General features: G+C 33.7%; 1 protein-coding gene across 2 annotated transcripts in view; it reads left to right on the top strand.

Moving 5' to 3' along the window:
* Nucleotides 1-20,894, top strand: part of LOC140056427 (dynein axonemal heavy chain 5-like) — a 55,322-nt gene that overhangs the window by 9,363 nt on the left and 25,065 nt on the right. The window contains exons 1-27 of one of the 2 annotated variants that reach the window (XM_072101796.1): nt 2,964-3,033; nt 6,061-6,195; nt 6,761-6,848; nt 8,365-8,516; nt 8,731-9,087; nt 9,304-9,480; nt 10,374-10,487; nt 10,774-10,881; nt 11,271-11,580; nt 12,108-12,244; nt 12,354-12,439; nt 12,939-13,467; nt 13,563-13,734; nt 14,132-14,277; nt 14,641-14,791; nt 15,024-15,287; nt 15,394-15,575; nt 15,734-16,181; nt 16,278-16,513; nt 16,631-16,849; nt 17,014-17,315; nt 19,008-19,248; nt 19,357-19,556; nt 19,653-19,806; nt 20,018-20,181; nt 20,340-20,547; nt 20,702-20,863. In XM_072101796.1, the coding sequence (XP_071957897.1) occupies nt 2,977-3,033; nt 6,061-6,195; nt 6,761-6,848; nt 8,365-8,516; nt 8,731-9,087; nt 9,304-9,480; nt 10,374-10,487; nt 10,774-10,881; nt 11,271-11,580; nt 12,108-12,244; nt 12,354-12,439; nt 12,939-13,467; nt 13,563-13,734; nt 14,132-14,277; nt 14,641-14,791; nt 15,024-15,287; nt 15,394-15,575; nt 15,734-16,181; nt 16,278-16,513; nt 16,631-16,849; nt 17,014-17,315; nt 19,008-19,248; nt 19,357-19,556; nt 19,653-19,806; nt 20,018-20,181; nt 20,340-20,547; nt 20,702-20,863 (5,499 nt within the window). In that variant the 5' untranslated portion in view covers nt 2,964-2,976. Of the gene's footprint in view, nt 1-2,963; nt 3,034-6,060; nt 6,196-6,760; nt 6,849-8,364; nt 8,517-8,730; nt 9,088-9,303; nt 9,481-10,373; nt 10,488-10,773; nt 10,882-11,270; nt 11,581-12,107; nt 12,245-12,353; nt 12,440-12,938; nt 13,468-13,562; nt 13,735-14,131; nt 14,278-14,640; nt 14,792-15,023; nt 15,288-15,393; nt 15,576-15,733; nt 16,182-16,277; nt 16,514-16,630; nt 16,850-17,013; nt 17,316-19,007; nt 19,249-19,356; nt 19,557-19,652; nt 19,807-20,017; nt 20,182-20,339; nt 20,548-20,701; nt 20,864-20,894 lie in introns of those variants that run through there. The other variant, XM_072101795.1, reaches the window with a different exon arrangement.

Below are 20,894 nucleotides of genomic sequence, written 5' to 3'. Positions count from 1 at the left end.
TGGCTGTAATGAATTGTTAAATGTGTTTGAAGCTAATTGTAAACTATTGTCAGTTTTTAATCTATTTGATTTGAAGACCACTAATTTTGTTTACAAAATTAATACAAAGTTTAACCAGGGAGTTGTAAACAACTTCCTGGTTTAACTCTCCAAACAGCCCTTAAGTTTTTAAAAACATTTTTACCTCCGCCAAGGAGGTTATGTTTTCACCACCCCTGTATGTGTGTGTGTGTTTGTGTGTGTGTCTGTGAACAGCCTGTAGGCCACAGTTTTTATCCGATTCTCACCAAATTTGGCAACAATGATCTATGCCCCAAAAGCTCGGACGAGTTCGAATTTGAGGGGAAAAGGTCTTAGGTCAAGGTCACAACTAACAAAAAACTATTTTACTGCCTAGAGACCACAGTTTTTATCCGATTCTCACCAAACTTAGCCACAATGATCAATGACACATCATATAATTGTGGTTAAATTTTGAAGGGTTAGGGTCAAAGAATAAGGTCCACAAAACAAAAAAAAAGAAATAAAAAAATAATATAAAAAAAAAACCTCAGCGGGACTCGAACCAGCGATCTCAACTGTGAGAGGCTGGATACATAACCATTACACCACACTCTCATCCACAACTTTGTAGTTTGCAGTTAGCCTATTTACACTTTAGAACTAATAAAAAAAATGTAAAAAAAAACCATTTTCGGGGGGAATTTTATGTAGGGGAATTTTATAGTAGGCGGAGGTTTGTGCTCTCGGAGTACCCTCTAGTTTTTACATATTTTAACAAGAAATTTGTAAAAACATTATATATGTTTGGTGGAACCGTAATAACCGTATTTATTCAAATAAACACCCCCACTTTGAATAAACGCCTCTCCCCCACCCGAATAAATGCCCCTCCACATGCATTATACGTAATATTTTGTTATTACACATTTCTATTATAGAATTCATTGACTTCCATGATCTATAATTGACCAAGCATTTTTTACTGTATTTCATCACTTCTTGTTATTTATTTTGTTTGTTCATATTAGGGAGAATTTATTTTATTATCTTACTTATAATATTTAAAAAAATAAACTCCTGCCTCAAATCAACGCCCTTCCTAAAATAAACGCCCTTCTATGGAACGCCGTTTACGCAACATTTTGATGATATGAATTTTATGACGCAATATGTGAATGAAATGCATCGATATGAATTGAATGGCGCGATATATGAATGAAATGTTTTGAATTGAATGCTTTGAATTTCATTCAAAACATTTCATTTAAAACATTTAATTCAAAACATTTCATTCAAAACATTTCATTCAAAACATTGCATTCAAAAAATTTATTCAAAACATTTCATTCAAAGCATTTCATTCAAAACATTTCATTCAAAACATTCAATTCAAAGCATTCAATTCAAAACATTTCATTCATATATCGCGCCATTCAATTCATATCGATGCATTTCATTCACATATCGCGTCATAACATTCATATCATTGAAATGTTGCGTAAACGGCGTTCCATACCCCTCCGCCTAAAAATAAATAATGCCCCAGGGTGTTTATTCAAATTAAGTTTTCATAAAATCCAAATAAGGATGTTTAAAACCAAAATGTTTTATAGAATATTTATTAGAAGAGACCTACTGAGTGCCTCTAATTTAATTTTACAAATAAATTATCATTATTGCATAATTGCAATAGTATTATGACAAGTTTGTTTTTTATGTACAGTACTGTACTCACAATAGAAGTACAGTACAGTACAAAAATAACACTATCAATACTATAAATCACATTGTCACAGTGTCAGCAGGTAATAATACAATAATAACATGACCATATTTGGCACAATTATCAGGTTGTCCTTGACACCGCTTGTAAACAGTGAGATTTTGGGCTGAAAATTTATAAAAAGCTATCTTGTTATCGTCATTGAGGTAGTCAATAGAATACAGTACTTTTCACTGCTGTTTTTGATTTCTGTGAATTTCAGCTGAGTTCTGCTAAAACAGTTTGTTACTTTAGAATTATATAGTATATTCTTTAAAAGTTTGATTGGTGTTTAGCAATTAGAAGTAACTTTTTGAAAGGAAATTTCTTGTATCAGGTTTGATAGATTAGACTACTGTAGTTGTAAGCTAACAACAATAACTGGGTAGTAGAAAGATGGTAGCCTCAGTGCTAGGTGAAGTTGCAGTTAGGCCTACCCAAAGTTACCAATCTGAAATATTTCCCAATATTTCCCACAATAACTAAGTTTATGCCTGATTATTTTGTTAACGGTACATTACTTATAATTAAATTAAGTAATTTTCTTGGAATTTGTGTGTTTCTTCAAAATTTCTTTGATGATGGTTGGTATCTATATTTGTAGACTTAGTACAGACTACTATAGAACTTGCATTATGGTAATTCAAGCAAGTTTTAGGCATGGGTTCATTCCCTTAATATTAATCAACAAGCACAGAATAAATTCTGAACCGTTCGGTGATACAGTATACTGAATATTAATTCATTAAATTTGAAATGACAAAGATGAGGAAATATGTGAGAATGAGAAAAATCCACCCAACCAAGATTTGAACCCAGAACCTTCTGCTTGATGTGCAGGTGTCACCTTCCATTAGCCCACTTGTGCTTTAACTCTCTTGGCGTGGTATGGCGGAACGAATTCAATGCTTTTTATTTTGTATGACACAAGAAGGTATATCCAATGAATATTAATGTTCTTTTACAAATTTACATTAGAAAAATGGATGATTGACTTCCTATATTATAATAAATGTCTTGATTGGTTTTTAAGAGCTGTAAATATCCATACCAACAATCCCATTAACAACAGACTGAATAGAACAAGTCAATTCTTCCATTTTTGAGTAGAAACTGTCGCTTGGTGACAAATGCTCATGTATTCATACTTTCTTGTATGCATAGACTGAACAACAATTTAAAACATCAATTTTAATCAAATCTGTCTGAAAATGAAACGTTCTTTGTTCAAAAAAATGGTATTCAAGGTACAGGGCATAGATTTAGAGGTAATTATGACTTTAGTAGTAACTACTTTCGCTAGATGTGTTTAGTTGATGAGTAGATTTTAAGCAAGGAAGACTCTTCAAAGATGCAGAGAGTTTTTATGAAAAAGGTTAAACGTGTTATAGGTGTTAAGGTACGGTTTTTTATTATTAATCACAATATCACATACTGTAGCTACAGGTAGTTACAAGGCAGGATGAGAGAGAGCCAAGGGCTGTATCACCCACTGATGTTAGTGGTTTAAAAGTTTGTTACATTAGTGGTTTAGTTCTTTATTGTTCTTTATTAGGTGATTTTCTTATGTATTGTTAGTGATTAATGTTACATTAATGGTTGATATTTTTTTACGTTAGTGGTTAATATTACAATAATTAGTGGATGATGCTTGGGCCAAAAAATAGGTGCATTTTACAAGAATAGCGTTTTTACGGTAGATAAAAGGATTATTAATTTAAGGAAAAAGACTTAAAGGCTAAAGCAACCAGAACACAAACTACTGTAGAACTCAGACTGAAATTTACTATACAGTAAATCGATTGCCATCATCACGGCCATCAGATAGCTGACAGAAGCACCATGTCTTTAGGAAGAGGAGGAGGAAGTTTTGTCAAACGCGAAAGCCGTCTTGTGGAAGGCAGTGGAGCTGCATCTCCACTTGTGATTTTACACAGCAGGGATATCAAGAAACATCAAGTAATAAGAGAACAAGCTATTAACCATTATTATTTGTTTTCATTACTTTTTTGGATTGTCAATTTTTTCCAGTTTATTTAGATCTCTTGAGTATAAGCCCCTGGGGTATAGACTAAGCCCCTACAAAATTTGGTTTAATTTCTATGCTAAATGTTTGTAAGTATAGGCCAAACCATGACATAAGCTCAGACCTTCTGAACCCTATTTTTGTAACATTTATATTATTTTATACTGTAGATACTGTATACTGTACTATAAATCTAATAACATAAATTTTAATAAATAAGCAACTCTGGTTAAGCAAAAAATAGGTAATATTTTCATAAAAGTGATTGAGATACTTGTATCCAATAACAGCATATAGGTGAAAGGGAATAAAATAATGATTAGTACAGAGAATATCTTAAAAAAATTGCCTCAATAAGTACCAAATAAAAATATTAATTTTTCTCCATGGTTCATTATCTCCAACAAAGTATGTTAATTACATTGATAGCTTTGTGAATGTTCATGTAAATTCATTTCCATATTGTTTGAACATTTACCATAGCAACAAAATGATATTGTGTTTACATAATAATAATTATAGCTTTAGCTTTAGTTATTACCATAGCAACTATCATTAGATACAATGAGTTTACCAACCGTGGCGATTTCAGTTTTAACACAATAGCGTGTATTGATATATTGTATCTTTCTTGTATACCATTCACAGCAAAATATTTGACTTTGTTCTGTTTTTAGTACTTTCAACAAACATGCTATTAGGGTGTAATTGTTGGCGGAGGCAGATACAGAGGACCAATCAGTGTTGCATTCTTCCATTCAGAGAATCACTGTCTTTTCGTTTGCTAATATTTATCATCCACTTTTTGGATTGTTATATAGTAGCAATATTCTTCAGTTATTTTATTAAAAAAATAACTTAAATGTGAATTTTAAACTTATCTTACTTTATAAAATTATACCGACCTTCAAAGCATAGAGATATAGGGTGGCTTTTTAAATTTTACATTGTAATAATTTATATTAATAATTTTAAGATTAAGTATTTAATAAATTAAATGTTTAATATTTCTTCTTGTTAAAATACAAATTTGTATTCAATGAGTAAAATAATTCTATCCTGCTGGTTTGCACAATATTAATACAATTATTATTCACTAGTAAATATATCCATCCCCCACCCCAGAACGATTTTCAAATAGTTTAAAACATTTCCAGTACAATTCCGATACTTTTGATATTATGGATGCATTTTTTTTGCAAATGAGAAGCAAAATGATCATCTAGTCTCATAGTTAATAAGTTAGATCTAATGTTCATCAACATTCGTTGCTATGTATTGTTGCTATGCACTTGCTTCTCTAAGTCAACATTCAACAAGCTTGTGTGTCTGGGACTTTGAGACTATTTACCGAGTCAACAATTTGAACAAAAGATTGTTTTCTACAATATATGTAGAGACTCAGATTACTATTTACCATGTCAACAGGTCTGATAAAAGAAACGTCTTAAGCCATTGCTTGACAACCCATCGCCTTAGTAAACTATGCATGATATTGTCTAGTTTCTTTCACGATTGATTATTTATTGGATGATTTAAGTACCGACTTATTTTCACTTAAAAAACTAAGGTCAATTTAATAAAAATAATATGTGAAGATGAATGAATGAAAATGTATCGAATGGTGTTAGATCGATGCATTCATATTTTGTAGTTCAATTTTAATAACTGTCATTTTTATAAATAAAAATATATTACATTTGATTTTGTAAATGACAATAATTCCACAAGCATTCCACAACTATGAAAAGTATGCAAATGAGGTATAAACAATTAGCCATATAAAGTGTTACAAACAAAATATTAAAACAAAAGATGGTTAATACACAAATAAAAGTCATAACAATTTTAATTTTTTGGATTCTCTCAAACCACAATATAAAGATGGTTTATTGCGGTGAATGGCGATAAGGCCTCTTTGAATAGCAAGTCAAGTATCATTTATTGTCATTTGTTTCAACTTAAAAAAAAACATAGAAATTCTGTTTGCTCTGTTGGCGGAGCACAATATCCAACGGACACAACACAAACTAAAAACAAAAACATTACAAAAAGTGTCTACAAGATGTTTAAGGCTCTAATAGCTCCTGGAAAGAAACTATTTGTAAATCGTGCCTTATTGGCCTAAAAGGATGAAATCGCCAACTTTTGCGCATCAACTGGAACATACTAGAGGCCGGATGAAATTGATCATCTTTGATAGCCACTGCCTTTTTGAATGAGACATATTGTTCAAATTTATCCATAAAGTTAATGTTTTTTCTTTCAGCAAAAGTTAAAGGAAGAACGTGAAGCAAAGCGCGCCCTTCTAGATGAACGTCATGCATTCATCATGGATTCACTGGCTTCATGTCTTCGGTTGGAAAACAGTGAAGTGGAAGACACAATCTTGGAAGGAAACAATGTGAGTTGTTTTACAAAGAATGTTTTACAATGACATTGTTACGATAAAACAATTTTATTGTTCTTATTGATCATCATTGGATTTTTAAGAATATTATTTTCATCAAAGAAAGTATAAATTGTTTTCTTATAGTTGTAGATAAAAACTTCTATCGTCATTCGTTATCTTGCATACTTTATACTGTGGTTAATCTTGCCAACAGACCTGATTTTATTCAAAACAATTTTACAAATTCAATTGCTTTTGACAAACACCCAACAGTTAATTGAAAATTCAATTTCTTAACAAGTGAGACGAGAGGATAATGACTTAAGCTGTTTTGATTAAAGTACATTACGTAGTTTGATCGATTAAAATTAGACTTATAGTGGAACTACTCAACAGGTATTTAAATTCAATCATTTATTGAAAACCTGTAATTTCCTTTCTAAAAATAGCATTCATGCGGCATTCATTGATGTACTTTCTCAACTGTTTGTCTACATTTAAATTTTTTCCTTATTTTTGATTAACTTACCAAAATTCAATTATTTAGAAAAATATAAATCATTTATAAATTATATAGATCGAGAAAATGAACACTTTCTTCAAAGAAGATGCCAGTCCTCACCTGATGTTTTTCTATCAAGAAATGGAACAAGTTTCTGAACAAGGTACAGTGCCTTAGTATGGAATTTGATTATAAGCGAGTTTATGTTTTCTGGTTGTCTTTGTAAAACTTTGTATCCATAATCATAATCACAAGTAATGTAAAACTAGGCTGTGTTTAATACAACACCTTAAATTTGAACACCCCTTTAATTTTTAGTGTGTTGTTGTGTAGAGGCCAGGGTCAACCTCCTCCCCCCCCCCCAAAAAAAAACCAGTCAAGTAGCCTTTTTCCCAATTAAAAAGTCATAACATAGAATCTCTTCAATGTTATACAACACACTTCTCGTAGGCATATTGAATATGCATGTAATAGTGTGTTGTATAAACGCGCCCCTAGAAACCGGTTAAATCAGCCATTTTTTGAAAAATTAAGTACAAGTAAATACTGTAACAAGATCGGGTCAATCCATCATAGACGTGACCGCCATGTTACAATGCATGTACTCTGTACTAAATGCATATTATTTGACCATCACATACTGTAGCAATACGAATCGAGTCCTTTGTATTTACCAACAGTACATGTTAAAGCAAACAAAACAGGCTATCGCTTTTCAGTAGTAGTAGGTGCACATGTACTGGAAAATGCTTGTACTCTAGTACTATATTCACGGTATGAAACATTCGCAGGCGATTGAAAGTCGCACAAAAGTTTTACAGTATATTTATTTCAACAGGCAAATAGGCCCATAAGTAAAAAAATAATGTTATGAAGTTCATTCTCTAAATCTATCTTTATACTATGTATTCCATAAACTTGTGGTCTACCCTTCACCTGCAATACAATAGCCATGCTAGAGATGACCTGTTGACAACCCAAATTAACCCAGGCCTGTCTAATCTAATGCGAATCCTGACATGCAATATAAACATGCCCTTAGGAATTGTTGAAAGCGTTTAAAGTAGTGTTAACATTGATTTTAACGAACGTAGTTACCTTAAACTGCGGAATTTCACAGCTGATATATTTCCTATGCAATGTAGATGTGAAAGGAAGTGTTAGTGTGATCATAAACGTAGTTGTGAAATCATTATTACCTACAGTATGTCAATTACAATTAACTAAATTCTGCAGGTGTTATTTAATGTCATACACGATCTATTTCTGTTTAGTTAACAGTATGTGTATCAGTTGCAAAAAAAATAGTTTTGAAGTGTGATGTTGTGTAACTTTAACATTATTTTCGAATGACATCACTCCCAAATTTGTTAACAAGTATTCATGTTTAACTGTGTGTTTGGCATATATTGAATGTTGTATTTTTGAATTAAAATATATTCATAACAGCGTTGGAAAACAAAGTTAATGTTAATACAATGCTTTGAATAACCTTATCACATGACAATTTATTGGAATAAATCTATTGACAGAATGCTCCGTAATTAAATTTGTTATAAATAAAATAAAAGTTAAAATCCAAATCCAGGAATGTTTCAATTAAGGATGCTGCAGGTGCTCCATATTCCTGTATGTCCAGAAAACAGTAATAAAAACAAACTTTTGTTTTTCCATTTTAGCTGACCAATTGCGACTGACAGGAGGGAAGCCACGAACTGCGAAGTCCAGACTTATTCTGACCGATGGCAAGGATATTTCTGCCTGTGGAATATGTATATTCTTTCTAAAGTCATCAGTCAGTAAAGCTATTACAGTCGAAAATATACATAAGGTATTAAATATATTTATAGAAACTTTTTGTTATGTAAATATATTTTGCATGTATTCGTTTTGTTAATTTTATCCATCCTGTAATTGGCGAGTTACATGCTGTTAGATGCACATGAGATAAAAAAATAGAGTTATGTCGCACTAATGATAATAACATAAAAATGAGAATGATTAAAAGTTTAAAATAATGTTGATCTAAACCATTTTCATTTCAGGAAATAAATTTCACTTCATTGGACACAAATGGTGGTAACCTTTTATTAGCTGTTAACAACTTACTGTCAACAATCTTTATTCCATTTCTTCGGAAAAACACAAACTGTTGGGGGCAGCTCAACTCGCAGGCTAACCAAGCAACACGCACCGACTTCCTGAACAGCCTTGATTCATTTGTCACAATTATCGGAGGTGCTCAAGAATCACTCGGTCAAAAAGTTGAGTTGACACCGTGTAAGACACATGACCTCTCAAAGCTGGTTAAACCATCAGATTATATTGTGGTTGCGAATAGTACGCAAGAGTTAGAACAAATTGAACAGTGTATTACTGTATGGATACGACAAATTGAACAGGTAGTTACATTCTAAATATCATTTTTGTATTATAGGTCTTCTTCCAATTAAGGACCTGTCAAATGTTATGAATACGGCCCAATTGTATATAAAGTGGTCCTTATAATTAAAATAATAATTAATTTTAGACCAACACTACGAAGACCACAAAGTTCAAAGGGGAATTAATTCTAAGAGATTTAACGAGACACATCTGAATCTTCCATTCAATTCCAGGTTTTAACAGAGAGCGAACAGATTCGCAAAGAAGCAGACAACATTGGTCCTCGGGCAGAACTGGACCACTGGAAGAAGAGAATGTCAAAGTTCAACTATCTATTGGATCAGATCAAGCACCCACATGTCAAAGCTGTGCTTGGGGTATTGCAGGCTGCAAAATCCCGTCTACTAAAGGTAGGTTTATCGTCAACTTTAAGATTTGTTTATAAGTGTATGATTGTGTATTATCAAAATTTCACTTTTCATTCACGTTGTCACACAGGCGCAACTACGGCTCTTTCCGAAATGTAAATCATTTGAACCACCGGTGAACGACGTGAAATAGCCACAACTGTTACAACTCTTATACTTCTCCACCAATCAGAGACCTCCACACCATCCTTCTCTGCAACACAATACTCTGCTCCACTAACTTCACACAATAGTTTGCTAAAACAAAAAAAAGGTTCAAATAGTGAAGACAAAGGGAAAGTAAAAATAGCACTAGCACAATATATATAACTTATGTCACTTGTGACCATAGTGGCCAAATCTGGCATAATTATGCCGTCTGGCCCATCTGGCATTTGGCATTTATGCTAGGCATAATTTTAGGAAATCTGGCATAATCTGGCATAATTTGAAAAACGCAAACATACAACATATTCACCACGATTTAGCATTTGGCATAATTGCGAAAAAATCTGGCATAATTTGTACACAATCTAGCATAATTTTTTTTTTTTTTTTTTTTTTTTTTTTTTTTTTTGGCTTCCCACCTTTGTGGTACATAAAACATACACATAAACCGCCCTCTTATTCACTGTTTTCGTGCACTTTTAGCCTTAATTGTGTCTGGCATAATCTGGCATAATTTTGTGCTGCCACCTAGCATAATTTCATTTCGCTCGCTGGCCACACTGCTTGTGACACACATAAGCATGATAGGGCATACCTGTGTTCCTAAAAATGTGAATTTTTAAATGTCTAGCATAAACATATATGTTAATGTTAGTTTTGAGCCTCAAAATATAGCTTACATTATACAATTATTACATTTACTTTCCATATCCAATACTATTTTATAGACTTGGATGGAACTTGATAGAAGAATAACCGATGCAGCAAATGAAGCTAAGGACAATGTCAAGTTCCTCTACACTCTGGAAAAGTTTTGTGATCCCCTGTACAATAGTGACCCGGTCAGTAATTATTTTGTTCTCATCTATCGGAGTAGAAACATCCCTGAGTTACAACCCTGGCACTACAGTAGGTCAGGATTGAAACCTAGACATTGCGTTTGGAAGACAAGTACAGTAACTACCAAGCTTGCTGCTACACTACTAAGTACTGTAGTTGATCTGTCTACTTAGTAATTTACATGTAACTGAGTGAATGTCGGCATTTTACTTTAAACTATATTTTACATCTAAAAGACAACTATACACTTATTTATGCAAATTAACAAAAGATTTCTTGTTTTTGTAGGTTGGCATGGTTGACACTATTCCAGGTTTAATCAATGCTATTCGCATGATACACAGTATCTCACGATACTACAACACATCAGAAAGAATGACTTCCCTTTTTGTCAAAGTAAGTTTAGTTGGCTAAAATAAGTTAAACTAGACATGAAACTCGTCACTTTGACAGCTTGGTATACCAAGCGGATAACTAATAAATCTTTACTTATGAATACATGTAACACTTCCATTTTTGTAATAATATTATACAGTACTTTTTATCTGTGAACGAAACGACATAATGTCATATGTTTCAACCCGATACGATGCCTTGAACTGTTCCTTTTTCTATTCAAGGGGTGTCCATATTCTGAGAGTAATGGAATTTGTAGTGTCTATACACGTAGATATCTCATTCATAAACAACCAATGCCACAGATTCTTTGTAAAGTCTGTAAACTTCTAACTAAAAATGCAAATTTATATTCAAATCAGCCAATCAAGTTCTTGTTTACCTTTTAGGTAACCAATCAGATGATAACTGCTTGCAAGGCATACATAACATGTAATGGCAGCTACACAATCTGGGAACAACCTCGTGATGAGGTCATCACAAAATTGCAAGCTTCAATACGTCTAAACCGCGAGTATCAAGCTTGCTTCCAGAAGACAAAACAAAAACTTGAAACAATGCCAAATGAACGACAGTTTGAATTTTCAGAGATGTACATATTTGGAAAGTTTGATACATTCGAACGTCGTCTGACTAAGATCATTGATATGTTTGATACCATTGAGATGTATTCCCACCTAGCAGAATCTCGTATTGAAGGTAATTTTATAAGGTTACACAGTGCTACATCAACGTTCAGGCTTAATTATTTATTATATGGCTCGAGAAGAAGAAATATAAACACCATAAACAAATTATAATAACAATCACATAATAAAATACGAGTACCAGTACGACATCAAATAGAAAAAATACAAGTGTAACAGAATATAAAAAAAAGAGTATACAGTTAAGTAGTAAAATATCATAAAATAGATAGGAAAGTTTACTTTAAAAATCCTCATGGCAGATAGGAAAGAAGAAAGATAGAAAGGGTTATGCAATCTATTAGTTTACCCGCTAAGTTGCCATAATGGACCAATTATCGCTAACCTGTAAGGGCCCATAGACTACATTGTGACATATTACCATATGCCCATGTCTTCAAACCAAACCACATTGTAATATAAAATGCAGTGTACTGTGCAATACAAATACTGATGATCATCTGTATTGTCAATCAACGTTTATCCATAAATAAGAAAATCTATGAAAAATTCCTCACATGTACTCTCACTTTTTTAAAGGAATGGAACTGAAGGCTGCACGTTTTAGTGCCATCTTCACGTCAATGAAGAAGAAACCATATGACCCACTTGATCAGAGAAAAGCAGACTATGATCAAGATTATATAGAATTTAAACGACAAGTTGGTGAACTCCAGGTAACATCATTTTTCTGAACTGAACCTCTAATGTTTATAGTTCAGTGCAGCTTACATTAGCCAATTTATGTTGTTAAAATATTTATTATTTCAAAAACTTTAACTTTAGGCTCAGATCAAAAACTTCATGGATGAGATGTTTGATAAAATCCATAATATTCAACGAGCATTGCAGTTGATCAGCAAGTTTGAAAGGTAAACCCATTGTCTGCTTGTAGTGTACAGTCTTCAAACCAGCCCCAATTCAACCCAGCCTTTTAACTTCAGCTACTTAACAAAACTCTTAAGGCCATCTTAGATACCGTCATACGACAAGGCTTGACTGTCTGAGTTAAATCCCAACGAGACGAGGAGTCTTGAGATAGTGTCGGGCGTAGTCTCTAGGTCGCCTGGAGAACTTTAAACATGTTTAACTTTCTCCCGAGGAGACGACTTGTCACCAGGCATTGTTGTATGTCGCTGTATGTGTTGGCCTTTAGCTGTTTGTCACCACTGTCATTAAGTTGCTGTAACTATAGCTAGCTTGAAAAGCTGTTGCTTAAAAAATGAGAAAAAAAAAGGTGTTCTATTGTTAACCATATCAAAATAACTGCCTTGCGCTCTAATTGTTAGGGCTAAATATTGAATTTAATATGAAATCCGAGATTAGATATACATCTATAATATTAAATGTTATTTTGAATAATTTTTACAGACTGGGCTTACTAAATTTAGCCGTACAAGAAAAGTATGCAATGATACTGCAAAGATTTGGTCGTGAGATTGAAAATACAGCTAAGAATTACCAACGTAATAAGAATGATCCTCCAGTGGCGAGAGATCTTCCACCAATTGCTGGCAAGATCATGTGGGCAAGGCAGATGTTCCGTCGTATACAAGAACCTATGGAAGTATTCCAGCAACAACCTCAACTTCTTCAGGGATCTGATGCTAAAAAGATCATCAGAAATTTCAACAAATTGGCAAAAGTGCTGATGGAGTTTGAAGTTTTGTACCATCGGGCGTGGTTGCGGCAAGTTGAAGCTGTCAAATCAGGGCTAAATGCATCTCTCCTAGTGAGACATCCTGAAAACAATGAACTGTATGCAAATTTTGACCCACAGATACTCACTTTGATACGCGAGACAGAGTGCATGACAAGGTTAGGACTTGACATTCCAATTGCAGCCAAAGCAATGAGGCAAAAGCAAGGCTATTTCAAAGACTTGCATGGGAAAATAGAGGTAAGCAACACAATTGTATTTTGTTTCTGTAATTTTGAAATACGTTAATGGATATAACATCATGTGACTGTTACTTTTTAATTTACTTTATTTAGATGCTGTTACTTGAGAACAAACGTGTCCGGGGTAAGATCCACCAAGTGTTTGAATCACTCATGATGCCGCACATCAACAAACTGGATGCTGTGATTGAGCCTGGCTTGAGTATGCTCACATGGACCAGCTTGAATATTGAAAGCTATGTCACAGATGTTTATACAGCTTTAGGTAGGTTGCATGACTAAGTCATACCAGTTAACTTAGTTAACTAACATAGTTAGCAGACTTGGTTAGTTAATCAAGTTTTTTTTATTAGTAGGTGAGTATTATAACATTAAAAACTAAAACAATAACAGTTATTTTAGTGGTACAATACTAATATAGTTAATCTAGTTTTTTATTTATTCCAAGTAAACTATTACTATGACCAGCCATGTCAATGATATACAGTTTATGTACAAATTAAGTGATTTGTGATATAGATTAACTATGTTAGCTCACCTGGTAAGTTGACCTTGTAATCTAACCTGGTAAGTTGACCTTGTAATCTAACCTGGTAAGTTGACCTTGTAATCTAACCTGGTTATTTGATGATTAATATTCATCTACATTTCTCTTTCTGCAGGCAATTTGGACCTATTGATGGATCGAGCAAATGACTTGGTTCAATTCCGAATTAATTCTGTGTTATACGAGATGAGCACAACACACCTGTGTGAACTTCCAGAAGATGATCCATGGACCATAGCTGAATTCCATGCAAGAACACAGGTAATTTATACAATTATGTCATGATTATGGTTTATTCATGATATGCTGAATGGTTAACATTCATTCAACCTTTAACTATTTCATGCCAAGATTACCTGAATAAGATAGCCTATTCTCCTAGAAGAGGAAGATAAAACTTAAAAATGAGTTGAGCACCCCTTTTCATAAATGGTATAGCTCATGAGCCAACACCCATGTTGTTTTTTTAAATGGGAGAACAAACAAATCTCATTAATAAAACACAAATCTGAATGCACATGTTGTAAACATAAATATTTTATTATTAACTTATCCAATGGCCAATTTGAAAAAAAAAATGTCTTTACACAATTTTTAATTTTCTTTTATTCAATTCTATTCTAGGAATTATGCAACAAAGGAGCAATTTCACTTCAGATCAAGAGTATGCAGGTTGAAGAAGCTGCAAATGAATTGATTGATATGTTATTGACAGCTGACAAAGATGATGAGGAGGAAGAAGAGAATGGAGAAGAAAGCAAAAATGGAGAAGAAGGTAAACACAAAAATGGAACAATACATGTGTTGTAGCATTGTATTCCTTTCACATTTTATAGTATGCGAATCTGGAAGAGATTTAAATGTCGTAATCCGACAAAAGAATTACCTTTGTATTCCATGTAATCTTTTGTTTGAGTTTGTCATTATGCATTATGTCTAGTGAACTGACTTTACGTCTACAATTAATTCATTTAGCAACACTATTATTGATTGACTAAATTTATTAGGTGAGAAGAAGCGTGCAAGTCCAACTCCATCTAGGACCAGCCTTAATCGTAGCCAGGGTAGTGTAAAATCTCGTGCACAATCTGCTGCAGCCATGACAGTTGCAAAACGAAAACGTGAAATGCAAGAAAATCTGGAGCAAGCTGCACAAGAGCTTCTTGCTCATTTTAATCACCGTAACTTAGACGCCTTGCTAAAAGTGACTCGGCAGACATTGGATACAATGCGCAAAAGAGTCACTTCAAGCACTGTACTTAGCTACATGGGTATGTAGAAGATAAACCTCAATATCTTTGTATTTTTACATCTATAATATCATACTATTATTTTTATTTTGAAAACAAATAAAAAGGAGTATATGTTCTTTTAAAGATTTGACACAGAAAGAAAAGAAAGACAACCCTTTCTTCCGATGCAATGTGACTCTATCCATTCCTAACATCACAATGCAACCAGCATTGGATGAAGTACAGCAGGCCATCAACAAGGCAGCTCAGATGGTATTGGCAGTTTCCAAGGGCATATCACAATGGACTAAGGAGAGAAAGCCAAAGGTTAGTATCATCCAACCAAATGACTCTTTATTGTACAGCAAATATCACAATAATTGTATTACCTTAAATTAATACGCATTGAAATATGTCAGCTGATTAGGCAGTATTTGTACTAGCCATAATTTGAATATATTACATTTATCATAATTTTATTTCAGGCTAAACGTGAAGCCGAGGCCCGTGCTGAAGCTGCTCATGAAACTAATCGCCGTAACAGTCTCACCAGCATTGCACCTTCAGAAAGCTCCCGCAGTGATTTAGTTTCGAAACGAGGCAAGGGGGGTGAGGATTCATCCAACATACCACCTGTTCAAACAAAGAACTACTTCAAAAGTGTTAGTGAGAACAAAGATGTTGCAAAGCTGGTTGCCCCTCTCTCCACATGCATCAATTCTACCAAGAAAGAGGTGACAACAGCTCTGGAGAACTTTGATGTATACCATGGCATCTGGCAGAAGGATCGCGAAGCCACCATTCACGAGTTTATGGCACAAGATCCTAAATTGAATGACTTCCAAAGTATGATCCTGTACTACAAGGAACTGGAATCCAGTATACAAAATGAACCAGAGTACTACAATGTTGGAGCTCTAGCACTCTTTACTGGTGAGTTCTGTTATTTATTTAATCTTTTATTATTGCTTATTATTTTCTTTCAACACAATCAATGTTGAATGTATCAATGTTTTTTTTTTTGTACAGAAAACCTCAAATATGCACTGGTTACAGAGACCAGAGCTTGGCAAGTTGTTTTCGGAAAAGCTTGCAATGAGCGCTACAGAACCACGATGGAAAACATTTTTGTATTTATTGATGACACATCCAAGAAACTTGGACGACCAATCAAAGATTTGGATGATATTCGCATTGCTATGGGTGCCTTGAAGGAGATTCGAGAAAATGAGATTCGAATTGATATGGAAATTGGTCCTATTGAGGTAATTCAAATTTCGTATGTCTATGGTTTACATGGACTGTTATATTTTTTTTTTGGAGAAGAATGTTCAAAGTTATACAATGAAACGTTTTTAATTTTCTTTTGTGTTTACTTTTAGGAATCTTATGCCATGCTCAGCAAATATGAACTACTAGTTGCAAAAGATGATGCTGAGAAGGTCGATACACTTCGGTACACATGGGCAAAGCTGGTTGCTCAGTCAACGGAAATGTCTCACTTCCTACTCAAGATTCAGCCAGACTTCCGAGGTGGTCTTCTGACAAATGTTCAGGACTTTATTGTCGATTGTGCAACATTTTATGGCGACTACAGAACAGTATGTTAAACAATTCCACAGTTATATTTCAATTGTAATATAGTAATGTTTTAGACTGCAAATATTTAGTAGATAAACCACATTAAACAGGACATGGTTTTTTTCTTATAATTTGCCAATTGTTTTGATTATGTATTAATTGTTACTATTATTGTCCGTGATAGGCTGGACCAATGGTAGCTGGCGTTCCTCCAAAGGAAGCCAGTGATCGTCTGATCATCTATCAGAACCGGTTCGACAACCTCCATCGGAAGTTTATCACCTACACTGGTGGTGAAGAGCTTTTTGGTCTGCCGGTCACTGAATATCCTGAGCTCCTCCAGATAAAGAAGGAACTAAACCTGTTGCAGAAGTTGTACAGTCTTTACAATGATGTAATTGACCGGGTCAATGGCTACTATGACATCCTCTGGACTGACGTGGACATTGAGAAGATAAACACTGAGTTGGTTGAGTTTCAGAACAGGTAGAATTCATACTTCAATTCATGTTTGTAATTGATTAACATTTTCTAATTTGTTGTGGCGGAATCCTTTTAAGACTTTATGATACACATTTCATTTTTAACTGGTGTATGTAAAGAATGTATATGTATATAACACATCACAAGCACAGCATTAATTGTTACATAACTAATTTACTCATTTTGCTTTACAGCGACATCCTAATTATTAAAGTACCACAAAAGTTCTTACATATTTGCTTTTATTGTTAACTAACTTTTCTTGAAACTTGACAATCGCTAATATGTATAATATTACAGCTGGAATATATTAATAAAGTTAAAGAAATTGGTAAAGAAGAAACCTTCCTTTGGACACCCCTATTTAAGGGTTATTTTACTCCTGTTATGGCGCGGTTGCGGTTCGGCGGCAACAAATAAAATTGAACGTCAATGTTTCTTTTTCACACGGCTATGCGCATATCGATTGGAAAGAAACAATGACGTTTGATTCGCCAGACCGGAACAGGTGTGAAAGACCCAAGGGAAGACGTACAGTACCTGTGAAGAAAAGGAGAAATATATATGTTTTAACGCTCCAACAAACCCCTATTCAGAGGTCACCTCTAATTACGGGGACTTTTTTGATGAAATTATGACTAGTATGTGGAGTTATGCTCATGCTTATTGGTTTTTATCGACATGCAATGATGACTGTTGCTTCATTATCACTTTCATTGGCGCCACACAATAAATCCATATTAACATTATAACTTATCTAACATTTTTTTTTATTACTGTGCATATTTATGTTACCTTTTATGCTTTGTTTTCCTTGAGCAACTTCTTTTTCAGTTTTATGTTGTATAAAGTGATGTTTGTTACTCAATATGCAATGTTCGAAGATGCTTCATGACATTCTTAAAAAGGATTTTTTTTCTCAGAATATTTGCTTTTCTTCTGATTTGATGTGATTGTTGTGTTTCAAATATATATAAGGCTTTATTAACATTGTTTGAATTTGTTTACATTGGTATGAAGTGAAGACAATAATCATAATTTGATTAGTTTTGTCTTTGTACCAATGTATTGTGTGTAAATTAAATTTATCTATATAAATGATTCAAACCCAATCATAGTTCTTTTTTTGAACTATTTAAAGGTTAACGGTTGTACAGGAGAATTGGTTTTAATCAGCATTGCAACCAACAAACATTTGCTTTAAAGCTCACCATAAAGTTAAATACTGTACTAAATAGCTATTAATAATATATAAATATTATTTTAAAACATGCTTCAATTCAATTTTCAATTTTTTAATTCATTTCATACAATTAAAATCATGTTTTACTAATATTTCTACCAAATAATATACTATCACTTGCAATTAATCACTGCACACAAAGCACTGTTTATTTCATCAAATGTATATTTTATGTTCTGGTTTTGCTTATCGTAATTTTATTATTTAACAAAATTATATTAAAATTATCTTAAAAAGTTATAGATTATGATGAATTAAAACCTCATGCAATAAACAATATTATTGTTATTGCTTGCAATGGTATATTTGAAAACTTACCTTACAAAACGTACAATGATATTTTCTTTAAATTGAGATAAAAAGAGTTATTAAAGTTAAACTTTTTCTTTTGTGGAATATAATATAAGCTACACAAAACAAACAAAATTATAAAATGCGATTCCTTTTACAAGATGTCGTAAGCTTCCGCGAGCATTGAAAGAATGGCAAGCATTCAATGAGCTTAGGCAAACCATTGATGACTTCAATGAGACGTGTCCACTCCTGGAGCTGATGACCAATAAGGCTATGAAGGCTCGACACTGGCAGCGAATGGCTGAGCTCACAGGACACTTGTTTGACGTGGAGAACGAGTCATTCTGTTTGCGCAATATCATGGAGGCGCCACTTCTGAAATGCAAGGAAGACATTGAGGTAAAACAAATATTTCGTTTTTTGTTTGAAAGTCAATTACATACTGGTCACTAATTATGTGATTTGAAATTTGAATGACAGTGATGAATAAATTTGCAAATTTTATAGGATATTTGCATATCAGCTGTGAAAGAGAAGGACATTGAGGCCAAACTGAAAACAGTGATAGGTGAATGGGGAGCTCATCAGTTAATGTTTGGCAACTTTAAGAACAGAGGAGAGCTCTTGCTAAGAGGTGATCACACTGGTGAGGTTATTGGTTTGATGGAAGACAGTCTTATGGTTCTTGGATCTTTGCTCAGTAACAGGTGAGTGGTGAAGTCTTATTATTATTTTCAATATCTAAATTACGTCCAATGCAACACTGTTCAAGCAATTTTTTCAAATGTTTATATCTTTCACAGGTACAATGCGCCTTTCAAGAAGCAAATCCAACAGTGGGTACACAACCTCTCCAACACCTCTGAAATCATTGAGCAGTGGATGCAAGTACAGAATCTCTGGGTTTATCTTGAGGCTGTTTTTGTTGGTGGAGACATTGCAAAACAACTTCCAAAGGTTGGTACATTTTTTATAGAATGTTCATTCTTCTCTGGCATCTCTGAGGTCACCTTGGTGTTTATTTCGTAAATGACATCTTTTTTCACACCAAACAATTCTGTTTAATGCTTCTATATAATTAAATATCTTTTTTCCTCTTCGATTATTTTGCTCTCTTTTTATTGTAATAACAAAATAGTAATCAAATAATTTATTTATGTTACTTCAGGAAGCCAAACGTTTCTCTAACATTGATAAATCCTGGGTGAAGATCATGGTTAGAGCTCATGAGAACAACAATGTTATCCAGTGCTGTGTAGGTGATGAAACCATGGGACAGTTACTACCTCATCTCTTGGAGCAGCTTGAGCTCTGCCAGAAATCTCTTACTGGGTAAATACTTAATATGCCTTTTGTACTATAATGACCTACAGTAGCTATATAGACAGACTTGAAAGGAATATGATGGGGAATCTGGACTATTCTATTTTTTTTAAAGGGTATTCTGTGGCATATTATCTTACAGACTTCACCATTTTTGTCTCTTGCAGGTACCTTGAGAAGAAACGTCTTCTCTTCCCAAGATTCTTTTTTGTGTCTGACCCAGCATTGCTTGAGATTCTTGGACAAGCAAGTGATTCTCACACAATTCAGGCTCATCTGTTGAGCGTTTTTGACAACACAAAGCGTGTGAAATTTCATGAAAAAGATTATGACCGCATTCTAGCAATAGAGTCATCTGAAGGAGAAATGATAGATGTAAGTAAGAAATAATAATAATAATTCGGTTCCCGTCACTCAACACATACATATATACGCTGAGCTGTATGACTGACTGGCAGCAGACTTTTCGTCCATTCTGCAGCTATTGCTTGTACCTGCTGAAGTCTTCACCTCATTTTTGTTCTTTCAGCTTGAGAAAAATGTAAGAGCAGAAGGAAATGTAGAGGTGTGGTTGATGTCCCTCATGATGATGGCCCAGAAATCTTTGCATGGTGTCATAAAAATGGCTGCTATGGCAATTCAAGATCCAAGCTTTCAATTGGTGGAATTTCTAAACACCTATCCAGCTCAGGTACTGTATTTATCCAGGATAATTTCCATAA

This window comes from Antedon mediterranea, chromosome 8, assembly GCF_964355755.1.
Source record: "Antedon mediterranea chromosome 8, ecAntMedi1.1, whole genome shotgun sequence".
Classification (NCBI taxonomy): Eukaryota; Metazoa; Echinodermata; class Crinoidea; order Comatulida; family Antedonidae; genus Antedon; species Antedon mediterranea.
Note: the sequence above shows the minus strand (reverse complement) of the source record. Positions and strands in the feature narration are given on the sequence as shown.